The following is a 15,587-nucleotide window of genomic DNA, read 5'->3' as shown; positions in this document are numbered from 1 at the left end:
AGGTGCTGCACTTCACACAATTCTTTTATTCCTTACTAGTAAAGGAATGAAATTATTTTGCACTAGATTATGAAACAGTTTACAAAAATACCCCCAAAAAACTAAGCAAGCCTGATAAGTCTACTTGAGTGAAAACATACTAGTTCTAAGGAAAAAATCATGGTTGCTTCAGTTGGGAGAAGCTTCAAGGAATAAAGAATCGCCATAAATGCTTCAGCTTTTCCCTAAGTGCAGAAAGGTTGAGTGCATTCAAAATGTGTATCAAAATGTCTCAATATCAACTGCTGCCTTTCTGGAATTGAGTTCTGCTACCTTTCTTTTAGATGACGATGCCATTTCCCTCAGTTTTATCTCTCTGTATGTCTGTTCCACTAGTATTTGGTAATCAATAAACTCTAGTTCAGTTCTTCTCTGTCTCCATCACACCTGATCTCTGCCAATTCTATACCTTTTTGTTTTGCCCCCTTTTGGAATCCATTATCCTGTAAATTCAAGCTTCCAAACAATCCTGGTATTTGGGACAGCTAATAATTCCCTTTTATCCAGGAACAGCATCATTTTAATTACATGAGGTTTAGATATTTTTTTTTCATTTAAAGCATTAATTGTAAAGATGCAACTCTGGCAAGATGCATAAACAAAAAGAAGCAGATAAGAAAGAAAGAGAAGGAAGATGATAATCGGTTGAGCAAGAAAAAGCTACTCAACCGGTTACTGACTTTTGGCTATTCTGGCCAGGAGTTGTTCTTTCCTCTCTATTCCCAATTCCTTTTTCTTTTTTCTTGTGATTTTGAGATTGCAACTTTGAAGGCGGGGCTGCTTTATAAGCTGCTGAAAAAAAAACTCCTTACAAATACTGTATCTCAAATCAAATCTTTATTTCAGACACAGTTCAACATAAACCCATCAAATAAATGCATGCTGATTTCGAAAGAGGTTCCTACACAGCTTTAGGACAATCTGTACTTCCGAAACTACCAGGGCAGCATTGATGGTTCCAATTTTGTTCTTATTATTAACAAGTATAAACTATACAACAACTTGCTTCTGCACAGGTAGGTTAAACTCTACTGCCAGTCAAACTCAACTCCTGGTCCTTGTAATTTGCTTGAATTTACAGAAATGGCTTGTTACTGCTTTGTTTGGGGATGTTTTTAACTTCCTAACCTTGCTATAGCCCTGGGATTTCTTATTCATTTATTTACTGTAAAAATTGTACAAGGCTGGCTGCCCAACTCTGTAACAATGCTGGGTAGCATATAGTAAAAACAATCATACAATTAAAAAGACAGTTTCCCACCTCCGAAAGAAGAAAATCTATCATGAAAAGACAAAAATGCAACTCTTGGATGTATAATTCAAGGCCTGGGGAAAGTGTTAGATTTTCAGAGTTCTTTAGAACATAGCTAGGATTGGGCCAAACGTATCCAGTGTTCATGATATATACTGGCAATGGCACACTGGATTGTAATCCTAATTGAATTTCAATGCCTCTAGAGAAAGATCTAAGCAACTTTCTTCTACTGTCCCCGTGGGTATCCATAGGGTTAGCCGTTCAGTTCCTCTCAGTTTACTCATGCCAAGGAAAGCTCTAGTGCTCTTTAAATCAGTGTTTTTTACACTTGGCAACACACTCAAGGGCCACCCAACTCCCACAATTCCACACATCTTAAAGAATATTTGTAGCTCAGGGTTGAAATGAGGAGTTCTTGGTGCCCTCTGAGCGTGACTGTTTTCTTGCAGATGTTTCATTACACAAACTAGGTAACATCATCAGAGCTAGTAACTGCATGATCAGTGCTAGGTAACATCCCTAGCACTGATGACATTACTTAGTTTGGATAATGAAACGTCTACAAGAAAAAAACTAAGCTCAGAGAGCACCAAGGACTCCACACATCTTACAATTGACAAGTTGTTGGGTTTTTTTTAAAAAAAAAACTGGTTTAAATGAAGTAGACATTTGTTTCCAAAGTTCCCTGTAAATTAAGGGAAGTAAACTCAACATAGTGGAATGCATCAGGTTGGGGAAGACTAGCTTACTGGTTTAAATGAAATCAAGCTACTGGTTTGCCTTAACCCTGCCCACCCTTTTGAAATGCAGCCTCTTCCATCCTACCACAGGCCAAGTATGACTCTCAAGCCCCAAAGGCTTCACAGCCCTGCTGCACATCATGTGTTTCCTAGGTTTATAGAGATTTCCTAAATGTTTAAAAGTGGGGGGGGGACTTTGTTTCTTTAAGGATGGGCGGACAAAGTTCTTTGCTATCTAAAAGCATAAAAGATTCTTGGCAGCTATATTGAGCAGGGTCTGTTTTGTGAAGGAGGCATTTCTAATATTTAAATTGACATCTGAAATCGGCAACTGGCGGACCAAGGGCCAAATCTCACCTCCTGGGGAATGTAGGTTTACAATTATCAAAGGCAAAAACAAGCATAGTTAGAGAACTATTCGTGCCCGTGGGATTGTTGAGTTACCCAATTTGGGGAACAAGAAGGTGGTGGTCTGGCTAGGCATCGCCTACCTTTTTTCAGAATGACCTGGAAGTTTAAAAGGTAATTTTCAGAGAAGCAGAAGTAGCCAAACGTGTGGAAAACCACATTGGCAGAAAAATCAATAAGGCATAAAAGAGTTATGAAAAATCTTATACAGTAGAACAGAGTTCCCCAACGTATGCGGCTTTGCGGACCAGTGGGGGGGGTGAGAAGGGATAGTTCTCCACAAGCGGCCGGCAATCACACACAGCTCCATTTGCGCGAATGGTGTGTATGTGCACCTGCTGCTCACACAAATGGAGGGTGCGCACACACATGCTCGCCTGCTGCCTGCGCAAGCGAAGATGTGCGCATGCTCACGCTCGCCGGCCATTTCCGTGGCTGCAAACCCCTGACTAGGGGGCCACGGCCCACAGGTTGGAGACCTCTGCAGTAGAAGATACATTTAATCAAATCTGGTCATGATATCAGATACATTAAAAATATTTTTCCATTATTTTTATCCTTAGCTATATACATGTCATTAAATTGACAGGAACAGGAATGATTCCAATGTTTCCTTTTAGAACATCTTAATCTTAACTTATATATTTCTAATTACCGTATGCAGGTAGTCCTTATGACCAACATTTCTGTTGCTAAGTAAGATATTTATTGAGTGAGTTTTGCTCCATTTTACAATCTTTCTCGCCAAGGCAGTTAAGTGAATCACTGCAGTTGTTAAATTACTAACTAAATCTGGCTTCCTGTTGCCTTTGTTTGTCAGAAGGTTGCAAAAGGGGATCCCCAGAGACTCTGTAACAGTCATAAATATGAGCAAGTTGCAAGCAAGCATCTGAATTTTGATCACATGACTATGGGGATGCCATACTCTGAAAAACAGTCATAAGTCACTTTTTTCAGTGCTGTTGTAACTTTGAACAGTCACTAAACGGACTGTTGTAAGTCGAGGACTACCTGTATTTTTCTTTTGATTGTGTATACCTGTATAGTTTTGATGTTTAAATTATTACATTTTCTATATTCAGTTTGGAATCCATGCAATAAATAAAATACTCTTCTAAAAAGTGCCCTGTGCAATTAACTAGGGGTCAGGTCCAGGGTATGCAATTTGGGGGCTAAAGGCAACATCAGATTTGAAAGCTCTCTCATTTAGAGTAACTGCAGAGAGGTAGCAGCAGCCGCAGGAGACAACAGTGTGTTTCAGGAGAAATAAGCCTTTGCATTGAAAAAAGATCTGCAAATTGAACAATACAATTCACCACACCGTAAAACCTTGCTTAAAACTATGGCCATTGCCCTGATTTCTCCATTAGTTCACAGACGGTGGTTGTGTTAACCTAAATATGCACATGCCCCTTTTGAAAAGTCCATTAGCTCAAACTACCCGCCAGTCAATATGATGCTGTATTGATTTATGAATTCATGTCACACACACCCCATCCCCTCAGTGGAATAAAATAATCTGTATTGTCATTTGCCTGTATACACAACAGCACACATTAAAAGTGATTAAAAGGCATCAATTGGCTTCAACAATGTTTATGGAATGTCTATGGAATCCAAACTGGACTGATTTCTCAACCCACGCAAAACCGTTCCAAATCAAGAGTTGCTTCATAGGTCACAATTTTCATATCTATAGATAATCTATGTCAGAGACCAGTAACGTATTCAGGTGAAGGGTGTTTTTTAAAATTCTTTGTTGATGTTAAAGATACCAAAAAGAATTATACAATTCATTTTTAAATAGAGCAGTATTTATGAAATCTAATGTAGTAACAACAAGGGACCTGGACCAATATTTAATACAAAAACTGGAATTTTGGAGATTCTTGAATGCCATCTAGTGGTGCTCAGCTACTATACTAGCAAACACTACGCTGCTGATCCTCAAGCTATGTGAAAGAAAATTCACTTTATTATTTTCTGGGGCAGCAGGTTAAATTCCAGATAAACAAATCAGGCAACCCAAATATGTATACACTGCTAACATTCAAGCCAAAAAACATTTATGCCTATGAATTTAGGAAAACTGCTTTGTATGAATTCTTATTCAACATGAATACTTTTTCCTTGATAATGATTTGCCTGAATAACGGCATTACTTAGAACGATTGCTTGTAACAACATATTATCATGTATTCCTTTACTTGTTGTATATTTATCCAATTTTTGGACATCACTGCTTTCTAAAACAGATCACATCAATTAAAAGAAAAAGAAAAAAGACCTTGACCTCAGAGATAAAAATTAGGAAATGATTTTTTTCAAGATAGAATAAAGGGACAAGTCATAAGCCAGTTATTTATATTTGTTTCAACCGACGTAATCTTCACTTGTTCTATTGTGAACATAATGATGCTCCCCTTGAAGAGGGACGTGATCAGATGGTTGCCTTTCAGCTCTCCATAGAGCTGAAAGTCATAGTGCGACATTTAATAGGAACTAAGTAATGTCTGTGGAAAGCCCAAAGGTGCTTTTTCAGGAGGCAACTGGACTTTGTTTTTGTTTTGTTTTTATTATTATTATTATTATTATTATTATTATTATTATTATTATTATTATTATTATTATTATTATTATTGTTATTATTGTTATTGTTGTTGTTATTGTTGTTGTTGTTTTGTTGTTGTTATTGTTGTTGTTGTTAATAATAATAATAATAATAATAATAATAATAATAATAATAATAATAATAATAATAATAATAATAATAATAATAATAATAATAATAATGATAATAATAGTAAAGTTGGAAGGGACCTTGGAGGTCATCGAGTCCAACCCCCTGCTCAGGCAGGAAACCCTATACCATTTCGGACAAATGGCTGTCCAGTCTCTTCTTAAAAACCTCCAGTATTTTCTTTGAAGACGTTTCGCTTCTCATCCAAGAAGTTTCTTCAGCTCTGACTGGATGGTGGGGAATGGATTTATATTTCTTGCAGAAAGCTGGTCATTTGCATTCTTTTAGAGAGTGATTGAGGCCACTTGGAGGTTTATCTGTATCCTCAGGGATACAGATGTGTGTGTGGAGCCTTCTTGGCTGCAGGATGTTTTCTGCCCTCTGTCCCTTCGTTGTTGAAGACAGGCAACGCTATCGGGGATGAGTCTGTGTTGTCTGCATCTCAAACTGAAGCTCAAATGGTTCCTGTGGTCTGCAATATTTTCTGGAAATCTGTTCATAGTCCTGCACCATTCGAGGGTGTTCATCCCAAAGTGCATAACTAAATGTCTATGGAGATTCTCAGTCATCCAGCTCATGGTTGTTCCAAAGGTGCTTTTTCAGGAGGCATCTGGACTCTCTTGTTTTTCTGTCTTCTTTGTTTCACTTCTCATCCAAGAAGCTTCTTTACCTCGGAGTAGATGGTGGGGAATGGAAGGATTCCATTTTCAGTTGCCTCCTGAAAAAGCACCTTTGGGACAACCGTGACCTGGATGGTTGGGGAATCTCCATAAATATGTCTGTGGAAAGGAACAGAATGCAGGGTTTCTGCAGCTGCTTCTTACCGTGACGTTCTTGCAGAGAGGCAGGGAATGAAGATGTCCACTGAGCTTGGTCTCTTTCTGACTGATTTAAGTTAGAACATTGTGCTTCGTAACCATTTAAGTCTCCAATCAGTAGCCCTTCGTACACAAAGATCATTCTACTGTTAGCGTATCTCACCGTATCTACAATCCGGCTTCAGCAGCTTGGGATAAATCTCAACTTGTCAATCATTTGTGACAAGATTAGCAAAACATGGATTCAGATTCCAAGTTGTTTTTTCCGTTTATGAAAATGGTAAGGAGGCAACTCTGGCAATTTTCTCTTTACCTCATTCCTAATACTACCATCACCACTCACAGATATCCCCCAGCAACTCCAGGTAGCCCACAAGAACATACTGATGTGTGTATATATGGATAGATAGCTAAAGAAGAAAATAATTTGAAAACCCCATGGTGTTAGCAGAAACTGTTCACGTAAGGAAACTTCGAAGTCAAGCTACATGTTTCCCAGAAGAAACTTTGTCTGTCAGGCCACAAACCAAATGGTTTAAGGCAAAGCATATTCTCGCCCTGCCATTAAGTCCTAGTCCATATTTATTAGTGCTTGAGCTAAGAAGCTTCTGTGGTGAAAGTAAACTGCACTAAACAAAATGTACTCAGCAAAACGCAGGCGGCAAGAAGTTAATTCAGCAGTTTATGTTGCAGCAACTGCAAAAGGCTGAGATTCAAGCATTCCAACACCATTCAATACTGCTAATGAGGTTTATTACTTAATGAGAGGCCCTAAAAAGAACAGCATGTATTTTATTTATGGGTAATAGGACATCAGTGTCAATTGCAAAGCAGGCTAAATGCTGTTGTTGGGTCTCTTGGTTTGTTAAGTTCACACTGGAGTGTGCATAATCTTTGCTCAGGGTATCCCTAGTGTGTGTGTGTTTGTGTATCTTTTCTCTATTCTTTGTGCCTTACATGTTAAATTTCAAGCAGTCACAGGAAAGGCAACTGCCATAAAGGTAACAGATTGCTGGCTTCCATTTATAGTCTAAGAATGGATGTAGGCAGCCTGGCTGACCCAATTTTCATTTATGGAAAGCTAAACACCACTGGGTTTCAATTGGAACTTACTCCTAAGAAGCCTGTAAGAAAAGCATCAATGAACACACTTTAAATTCTAAAATCTAAAACCAGCCTTTTTCCCTTAGCATTTTGTTCTACATTTTGCTTATAGACAGATGTACCCATCAATCATGTGAAAATGGCCCATCTCCCATCAGAAATATGAAGTATATTTTTAAAAAGAAAGTACAGCATCTAAAATACCTTCAGTGCACTTTTTTTTTAAAGGTGAATTATACTGGTTAAACAATGTTGTGGAGAGAACAACAATGGAGAGAAGGAAGGAAGGAAACAGGAAGGGTCTTGCTAGCATTGGACTACAGGTAGTCCTCGACTTACGACTGTAGTGAAGTCTGCCCACCACAGTCATAAATCATGACAATGTCATGACCTTCTTTTGATGATCATTAAGCGAATGCTGCAGTCGTTATGCCATCCCAGTTCACTATAGGTACAGTTTTACCAAAAAAACAGAAGTAAATGTTGGCTTTTGGCAAAACTGTCATAAGGCACAGTCAAGTGACCACATTTGACTGTGGGGGGTGGGGGGCAACCATTAGAATTTCAAATTTGGGTCATAAGTAGCTCCAAGCTAAGTCCTTTGTAACTTTGAATAGTCAATAAGCGACCAAGTCATAAGTTGAGAACTACCCATAACTGATTACGCCAACTCATCAGCGTTATTCATTTATTTTTTTCATGTATTAATTTATTGCCGTACAATCACAGGATTCTTGGAAGTTTCCAAAATTTGGGTGCAGGGACACACACACACAAATATGTATAATATATTTATGATAGAGACAGAGACAGAGAGAGAGACACATATGAAAAAAAATCCTAAAACAATTAAAACCCAGACGCAATACAGTAAAGGATATCTGTCCCAAAAGCCCTCTGGAAAAGCTCTGTCTTTAGCTTTTTCTGGAAGGCAGATACTGTTGGATCCAAATAAACACCCAACAGGAGGCCATTCCAGAGGGACAACTCCATATAATGCTTCAGTCTCCCTCTCTCCCTCATAATAGTTCTGTGCAAAATTCACAGAGTATATTTTCACAATCTGGAGGTTAACTATACATTGTTAATTGTTGCTTTTATGTCTGTCATTGTATATCAAATGCTTATTCTTTTACACATTCCTAATTTCTTTCTGAGAAATTCAAAGTGCTTAATAGTTAAGCGTTAAATGATTACTAATTAAGAGTAGTTAGTAGTTATTAATTAAATAATTAACAATTAATTAATTAATAATCTTTCAATTTATTAAAACGTCTAGACAGTCCCTTGTATTTAAAACCAGACATTTGTTTAAATTATCCACAAGTCTATCCATCAGAAGACTTTTTGTTCTCTCGAACTAAAAAAAGCTTTCTCTAGGATGAATGGGGTTTTTTTTCCCCTTCCAAATTACTGATAGAGCTGTAAACATATTTATGCAAATTCGCTCGATTAACAATCTTAAAATTCACTGACAGATTCCTTTAAGCAGATGACAACTTTAAAATGAACTCTTTATAGCGTGGCTTGAAGCCATATAAGCAATAACTTTGAAAAGATGTATTATTTATTAAAAAAAATGCACCATGTATTAAAAGTTACTTACCAGACGGATGAGGCAAGGAGGACACCTGTGGTGTTGGCAAGAAATGCAATTGGAGGTTCTGCTAGCATCAGCGAAGATAATATGGACCCACCGAAACAGTAAAGCATAGCACTAAACCAACAGGCAAGTGGGCTGCCATATGCGACTTCAACTACTCCTGAAAACAAGAGAAGATACAAACAGCTCTTTATAAGGAATTTTCCTTTTAATTTTGCTGCAAAAGGAGAAAAGCCAACACATGGTTCTTTAAATTCCCTGATCGGCTTACTGCGCTAATGGCAATAGCACTTAGACCAGTGGTTCTCAACCTGTGGGTCGGGACTCCATTTGGGGTCGATCGACCATTTCACGGGGGTCGCCAAGCAAGGCTGTCCGCCATTTTTTTTGTCCGCCATTTTTTTGTCCGCCATTTTTTCCCCCTTTTCCGGCGGGTGCCTTACCTCCCTTGGGCTGGGCCAGCTGGTGGTCGGCCTGCTCCGTCTCTGCCGCTTGCCAGCTACGCCTTGGCCGGCGCAGGGGGCGGAACCACGCATGCGCGGCGCTCCCGGGAAGGGAAAGTCCTCGACTTACGACCGGTTGGGTAGTCCTCGACTTATGACCGGTTTAGTCCTCGACTTACGACTGGTTTAGTCCTCGACTTATGACCGGTTTAGTCCTCGACTTACGACCGGTTGGGGTCGCGGCATTAAAAAGGTTGAGAACCACTGACTTAGACTTATACACCGCCTCACAGTGCTTTACAGCCCTCTCTAAGTAGTTTACAGAGTCAGCATATTGCCCCTAACAATCTGGGACCTCATTTTACCGACCTCAGAAGGCTGGAAGGCTGAGTCAACCTTGAGACCAGAGCAGCATGTTCTAAGGAAAATAAAGGGTCTGAGAGGAGAAAGCTCTCAGTGAAAAAACATTAAAAAAGGAACCTTTGGATGGACAGAGCAGGTGGGTAATCAAAGCCATGGGAAAGGATGTGATGGAGGGATATAGTGACCCCATAAAATGGCAGAATAGCTTAAGAAAAATGGTGGAAGGTATGGGTTAGATTCAGTGAAGGCAAGGAGGGGAAGACAACAGAGTCACAACCTTCCTGTTAGTGTATACTATATATCAGTTTTACTCCTGACACTGCCTTATGTTCCTCAGCTGGTTTCACTCAAAAATCCAACATTTCTAATGTAGAAATTAAAGGAGTTTTAATGTTATTAATAAAAAAATAAACTAATGCTAAATGTTATTTAAATGCTGCCTTCGGATTTTGGCTGGAGTGAGATGAATAGAAGAGAATAGAGCTGGAAGGGACCTTGGAGGTCTTCTAGTCCAGCCCCCCGCTCAAGCAGAACCTATACCCGTGGTGGCGAACCTATGGCACACGTGCCACAGGTGGCACACGGAGCCGTCTCTGGTGGCACACGAGCCATTGCTGGGCCGAGCTGTTCCCTCCTCTCCGCGCATGCGTAGCTTTCCGCAGAGCTGCACATGCGCAGCTCTCCGCACATGCGCAGTCTGGGAATAGGCAAGAGGCTATAAAGGGAGCAACTTTCGGTGGAAGCAGGCACGGAAAGCGAGGCAGCAGCCCTATGTGCGTCCCCATGGGCGAGCGTGCCCTTGCCCTGCCAGGCAAGCGGAGCCGCGGCATCTTCGGCAGAAGAGCGCAGGCAGGCAGCAGAAGGCACGAGGAGCCCCAATCCCAGCACAGCCCCTCCTCCCCCCCTCGGAAGAGCTGCGGGGCTCAGGAGCCTCCCCCCATGCCCCCCCACCCGCTGAGCAAGATGCGCTCCTGCCCACTGCCCCACCCTCCAGAGCAACATCGAGTTGGCCATGCCCACCCTGACCACGCCCACCCTGTCTACCATTTCCACCATAGCCACGCACACCTGGCACCCAGCGATACATAAGTGGAATTTGGGTTGCAGTTTGGGCACTCGGTCTCTAAAAGGTTCACCACCACTGACCTATACCATTTCAGACAAGTAACTGTCTAGTCCAGGCATGACAAACTGCCAGCCTGCGGGCCAGATGCGTCACGCCAAAACCACACCCACCCCACTGCTGGCAATGGGGGAAAAGTCACGAGATGTTACGTGACGTCGCGAGTTTGACATGCCTGGTCTAGTCTCTTCTCAAAAACCTCCAGTGATGGAGGGCCCACGATTTCTGAAGGCAACCTGTTCCACTGGTTAATTGTCCTCACTGTTAGGAAGTTTCTCCTTAACTCCAGGTTGCTTCTCTCTTGGATCAGTTTCCAACCATTGTTTCTTGTCTTGCCCTCTGGTGCTTTGGAGAACAGTTTGACCCCCCTCTTCTTTGTGGCAGCCCCTCAAATACTGGAATACTGCTATCATGTCACCCCTTTTATTTAGACTAGCCAAATCCAAGTCCTGCAGCCATTCTTCTGAAGCTGAACACAACGTGGAAGATGTAGTTTACATGACTTTGATCAAAGTGGTAGAGCCCTTGCCTCAGTTTGCTGCAATTATGAAAGGGATCATAGTGCTACTCAGAAGGTGAGGGCCAGAGATGGTCAGAGTATACAAATAACTCTAAGTCAGGGGTCTGCAATCTTGACATGCTGGCTGGGGAATTCTGGGAGTTGAAGTCCACAAGTCTTAAAGTTGTCAAGGTTGCAGATCCCTGCTCTAAGTGTCTCTTAGGCAGCTTCTACTGAACAACATGGATCTAGCACTGCCAGAAAGTCAGGCTGCAGGGGAAAGAAATTCAGTCCAAATTTGTCCTTGATTAAAAACTAACTACTGCAGAATTTACTGCGGAAAGTATTAATACAGGGGTCTTCACACTTGGCCCTTGTATGACTTGTGGACTTCAACTCCTGGCTGAGGAATTCTGGGAGTTGAAGTCCACAAGTCATAAAAGGGCCAAGTTTGAAGACCCTTGTATGAATAGTACAACTTAGAGGAAAGAAAAATGATAAAATCTCGATTATTCTGAAGGCAGCAACAGTTGGGAGGGAACTAAGAAACCTGTCTGTAGAAAGTATCCACTCCTCAATCATCTTGAGTCACAAACAGCTTGGTCTGGAGAGCTTAGCTCGGAGGAACACACATTATTTGATTGAAGGTGTTACCTGATATAATTTGTATTCAAGGGACATAGTAACTGGAAACCTTGAATTTTAGAATCTGAAATTATGCTGTTGTTCATAAAGCAGAGCCGATTGGGGGAGACGGGCATATCCTCTTTAAGGAAAGTTTAAACAATTTAGACTCGATTAATCTAAAATTTCAGAGGGAATTCCTTTGAAGAAATCATACTAATGTTTATAATTCATGTTTCCTGATATATGATTGAATCATCCATTGATAAATACAAAGGGACTTTTTTTGATGTGGGCATTTCAATCACCATAGCTCTTTATGGGGCAGTGATAACTCAGATAGGGATGGGGATTGTTGGGAAACAATTTAGAGAAAAGTTTGAGTTGATTCTTTTTAAGAAGGGAACCCCCACTCAGTTTGATTTGTTTATACATAAAGTTTCTTCTTTAGATTAAATTGTTTCCAGATGTATCCTGCCTCATTGTGGCTGGGAAGTTCTCCAAGTCAATGATACAGGAAGTGATCGCTTCCCCATTTATTTCTCATGAAAGGTAGGATTTTACTGATTAGGCAGGGGTAGTCCTTTGTGGATTTGACAAGCACAAATGGGTTTCTTCAGACAAAACTATATAAATTCTGTTGGATTTATGGTGAGAAGAATGATTCAGGGGAATTTCAAAATATTTATACTGTGTGATACAGTTACTACAACTGATCAGGCTGTGCCTAATAAAATCTAAAAAAGAAAAATCAAATGTTGGTTTCATGACAGGTTGCTGAATGTGCTAAATCTACATGAGTAGATGAACATTTTCAAGATATTTAGTTGTTGATGTTAACAATCAAGAAAAGAACGCTGCAAAGACAGAACTATAATGAGTACATGGAACTTAAGAATCATTAAGGTGGGGAAGTTCAATGCAATAAAAAATGAAATGAAGACATCTTAGATATTAACAAATTGAAATGGACTGGAACTAGACCCTTTCAATTAGGAGATTATGCTGTCTACTACAGGGAATCCTCCATTTACAACAATTGAGCCCAGAATCTCGATCGCTGAGTGAAGCAACATGTCATGAGAACAATTCATACAACAACTATGATCCTGACTCTCCTGACTGCAGTCCATAAACACTGCATTAAGGTCATTAAGCCTTAATGCAGGGGAGAGGGTTCAGGCCTCCCAGGTATGGTGGGGCAAGGAGGGAGCCCAGACCTCTAAGTACATTCACAAGACCCAGGCCCTTTCCCCAATGGGGAGAACAATAGTACCAATGATGGTGTTTCCTAACATTTTTGCCAGATCTGAGGTCCGTTCCTCCAGCATGCTGAGAAAATCCATCATTGCGCTGGAAAAATGGGCCTTAAATTTGGCAAAAATGCTAGCAAATGTTCTGGAAGACTTATGACTATGTTGAAATTCTATATACAGTAGAGATGTCTACAACAAAGATACCTCAGAAGATATACTGTATTTATAAAAACTTTTGAAGATGAAGTTAGATCCTTTATTAGTTATTATTAAGTTGTTATCCTTGAGAAGAAGCAGCTTTACTTCCCAACCTTCTGGACGGCTAAAGAAGACACCTAGCGACCTCATTGGAAGAAGCACAGCCAACATTTCGCCTCCCTTTTTGGAGACTCTACAGGTTGGGAATGGTAGCAAAACACTTCCATTTCCATACTTACAAACTGTAGAACTCCAAAACAAAATTCACTGCAATTTAAGAGCACAATCCCAAGTGCCAAAGGCTGCAGGAAGCCTGAGTAGTACTCCCCCCTGCAATAAACCATGGTTTGACAATCTTAATGTCCGGTTTACATGTAACACTAGACCAAAAATCTGCAGGTCATGTTTTGCTTTAATATAATCTGTGAACGCAGACTACTGTCTCCAAAAAGAAACTTGATAGGTTTTGCTATTTGCAAGTACTCTACTGCAACAATAAAATAGCATAAAAGAAACATATAAATCTTATCACAACTCTTTAAAGGAATGTCACATCAGAATCTTTCAGTTTGTCTGAATGTTTTAATCCTTTATGCCAGCAGTTGCAGTAGGCAATTAACCCAAAAAATATAGCATATCTTTTGGGTTCACTTTATTTTTTTATTTTATTTGCATTTTAAATTGACTGGTGATTGTTATTATGATTATTAATGTCACTTTACGCTGCTTTGATAAGACTACATTTGGAATACTGTATCCAGTTTTGGTCGCCACAATACAAAAAAGATGTTGAGATTCTAGAAAGAGTGTAGAGAAGAACAACAAAAATGATTAGGGGGCTAGAGGCTAAAACATAGATGAACAATTGCAGGAACTAGGTATGTCTAATCTAAGAGAAAGATTAGAGGTAACATCTGGTTAATTCAGCAAAAAAAATTATCAGTCTTTAAAAATTTGGTTGTCAGCCTTTTTATGCTGGAGATTAGTAAATAGCAGGAATATTAGTGCAAATGTTCTGGAAATCTCTCCTGATGGTTCCTTACTGATTAGTCATTATTGGTGAACCAGATTATTGAGATGAAGTTATGGTTTAGAGAGCTTAACGTGTTGCTAAATTGTTCTTCTAAGAACTGGAATTATTCTATTTATGAAGAACTTTGGATTTGTGCCTGCAGATCCCTTTTTTAAAAGCCCCCAAACACAGGGAAATACAACTACATTTGCATGTTTGCAATTTACTGGGGATGGATCTTTACAAGCTGCGAATAAATTTATGTGTAAGAGTGCTGGGGTGGCTTCAAGGGAGACAATTTTTATCCTTTCTTTCTTTCTAAAAAAAATTTTCTATCAATTTGGAAAAAGTAATGTTAGAAAATGAAACCGAAGAAAGAAGTGTACTGTTGCCTTGCAAAAATTTGTACATGCCACAAGGCAACCTGGGAGCACTTTAGAAACTGAAATGGAGAGGCCACTGAACATTATTTTACACAATAATTACATTAGCATAAAAACAGCGTCCACAACAGATGGCAATACCTACCCAATGATGTCTATCTTTAATATTCAGTTTGTATTTTATTGCTCAGATAGCTTAGTGCCCATATCAGAACGGTATTCATAAAACTCAGAGCTGTAAATTTTTTAGATTTTTTTTTTATTCTGCCTTCATTTTTATAAATAACTCAAGGTGGTGAACATACTTAATACTTCTCCTCCTCCTATTTTCTCCACAACAACCCTGTGACTGTGAGTTGGGCTGGAGAGAATGACTGGCCCAAATTCATCAGCTGCCTAAGGTGGACATTAAAATGTCACATTACCATTGTAAGTTTCAGTTACTAGTAAAATAATTGTTACTTTTTATATCCTTGAAACCTCAAATATTAGAAGTTTTAAAATTTAAAATAACAATAGGTAGTAAAATAGAAATACCGGTAATTGATTTTTTGCTGTATTTTTCAATTCTATATGTCTGTGTGTGTGTGTGTGTGTGTGTGTGTGTTGGATGAAGCACCTGGTCTACCAAATATAGGATAAATCAGTCTGTTCTGCATTTCGCTCCAATTTAGGAACATTTTTTGTAGGCAAACGTCACTACTGTGAACACTGTAAATTCAAAATTTTGTGGCTTTAACTTTAACTCTTTGTCAGCCACAAAATTTTGAATATATACCGTATATATATATATATATATATGTTTTCTGAGGTTTTCGCGGGTGTTTGTATGTAGGTCTTTAGTTATTCGGGTTTTCTCCCGCGTAGAATTAAAAGTACCTTGGCGACGTTTCGACGAAGTCACATTCGTCATCTTCAGGCTGGTGTCTTCAGCTTCGTGCTTCTAAGAGTGGTGTGTGATCGCAGCTGTTTCTTCCTT

General features: G+C 39.7%; 1 protein-coding gene across 1 annotated transcript in view; it reads right to left on the bottom strand.

Moving 5' to 3' along the window:
• TMEM38B (transmembrane protein 38B) overlaps positions 1–15,587 on the bottom strand; it is a 37,206-nt gene that overhangs the window by 18,998 nt on the left and 2,621 nt on the right. The window contains exons 2-3 of the mRNA XM_015820433.1: positions 8,711–8,867; positions 7,114–7,124 (exon numbers count right to left, since the gene is read on the bottom strand). Coding sequence (XP_015675919.1) covers positions 7,114–7,124; positions 8,711–8,867 — 168 coding nt within the window. The remainder of the gene's footprint in view (positions 1–7,113; positions 7,125–8,710; positions 8,868–15,587) is intronic.

This window comes from Protobothrops mucrosquamatus, unplaced genomic scaffold (assembly GCF_001527695.2).
Source record: "Protobothrops mucrosquamatus isolate PMUCROS unplaced genomic scaffold, P.Mucros_1.0 scaffold1129, whole genome shotgun sequence".
NCBI classification, from domain to species: Eukaryota; Metazoa; Chordata; class Lepidosauria; order Squamata; family Viperidae; genus Protobothrops; species Protobothrops mucrosquamatus.
The sequence above is the reverse complement of the archived record's forward strand: the minus strand, read 5'-3'. Positions and strand labels throughout refer to the sequence as shown.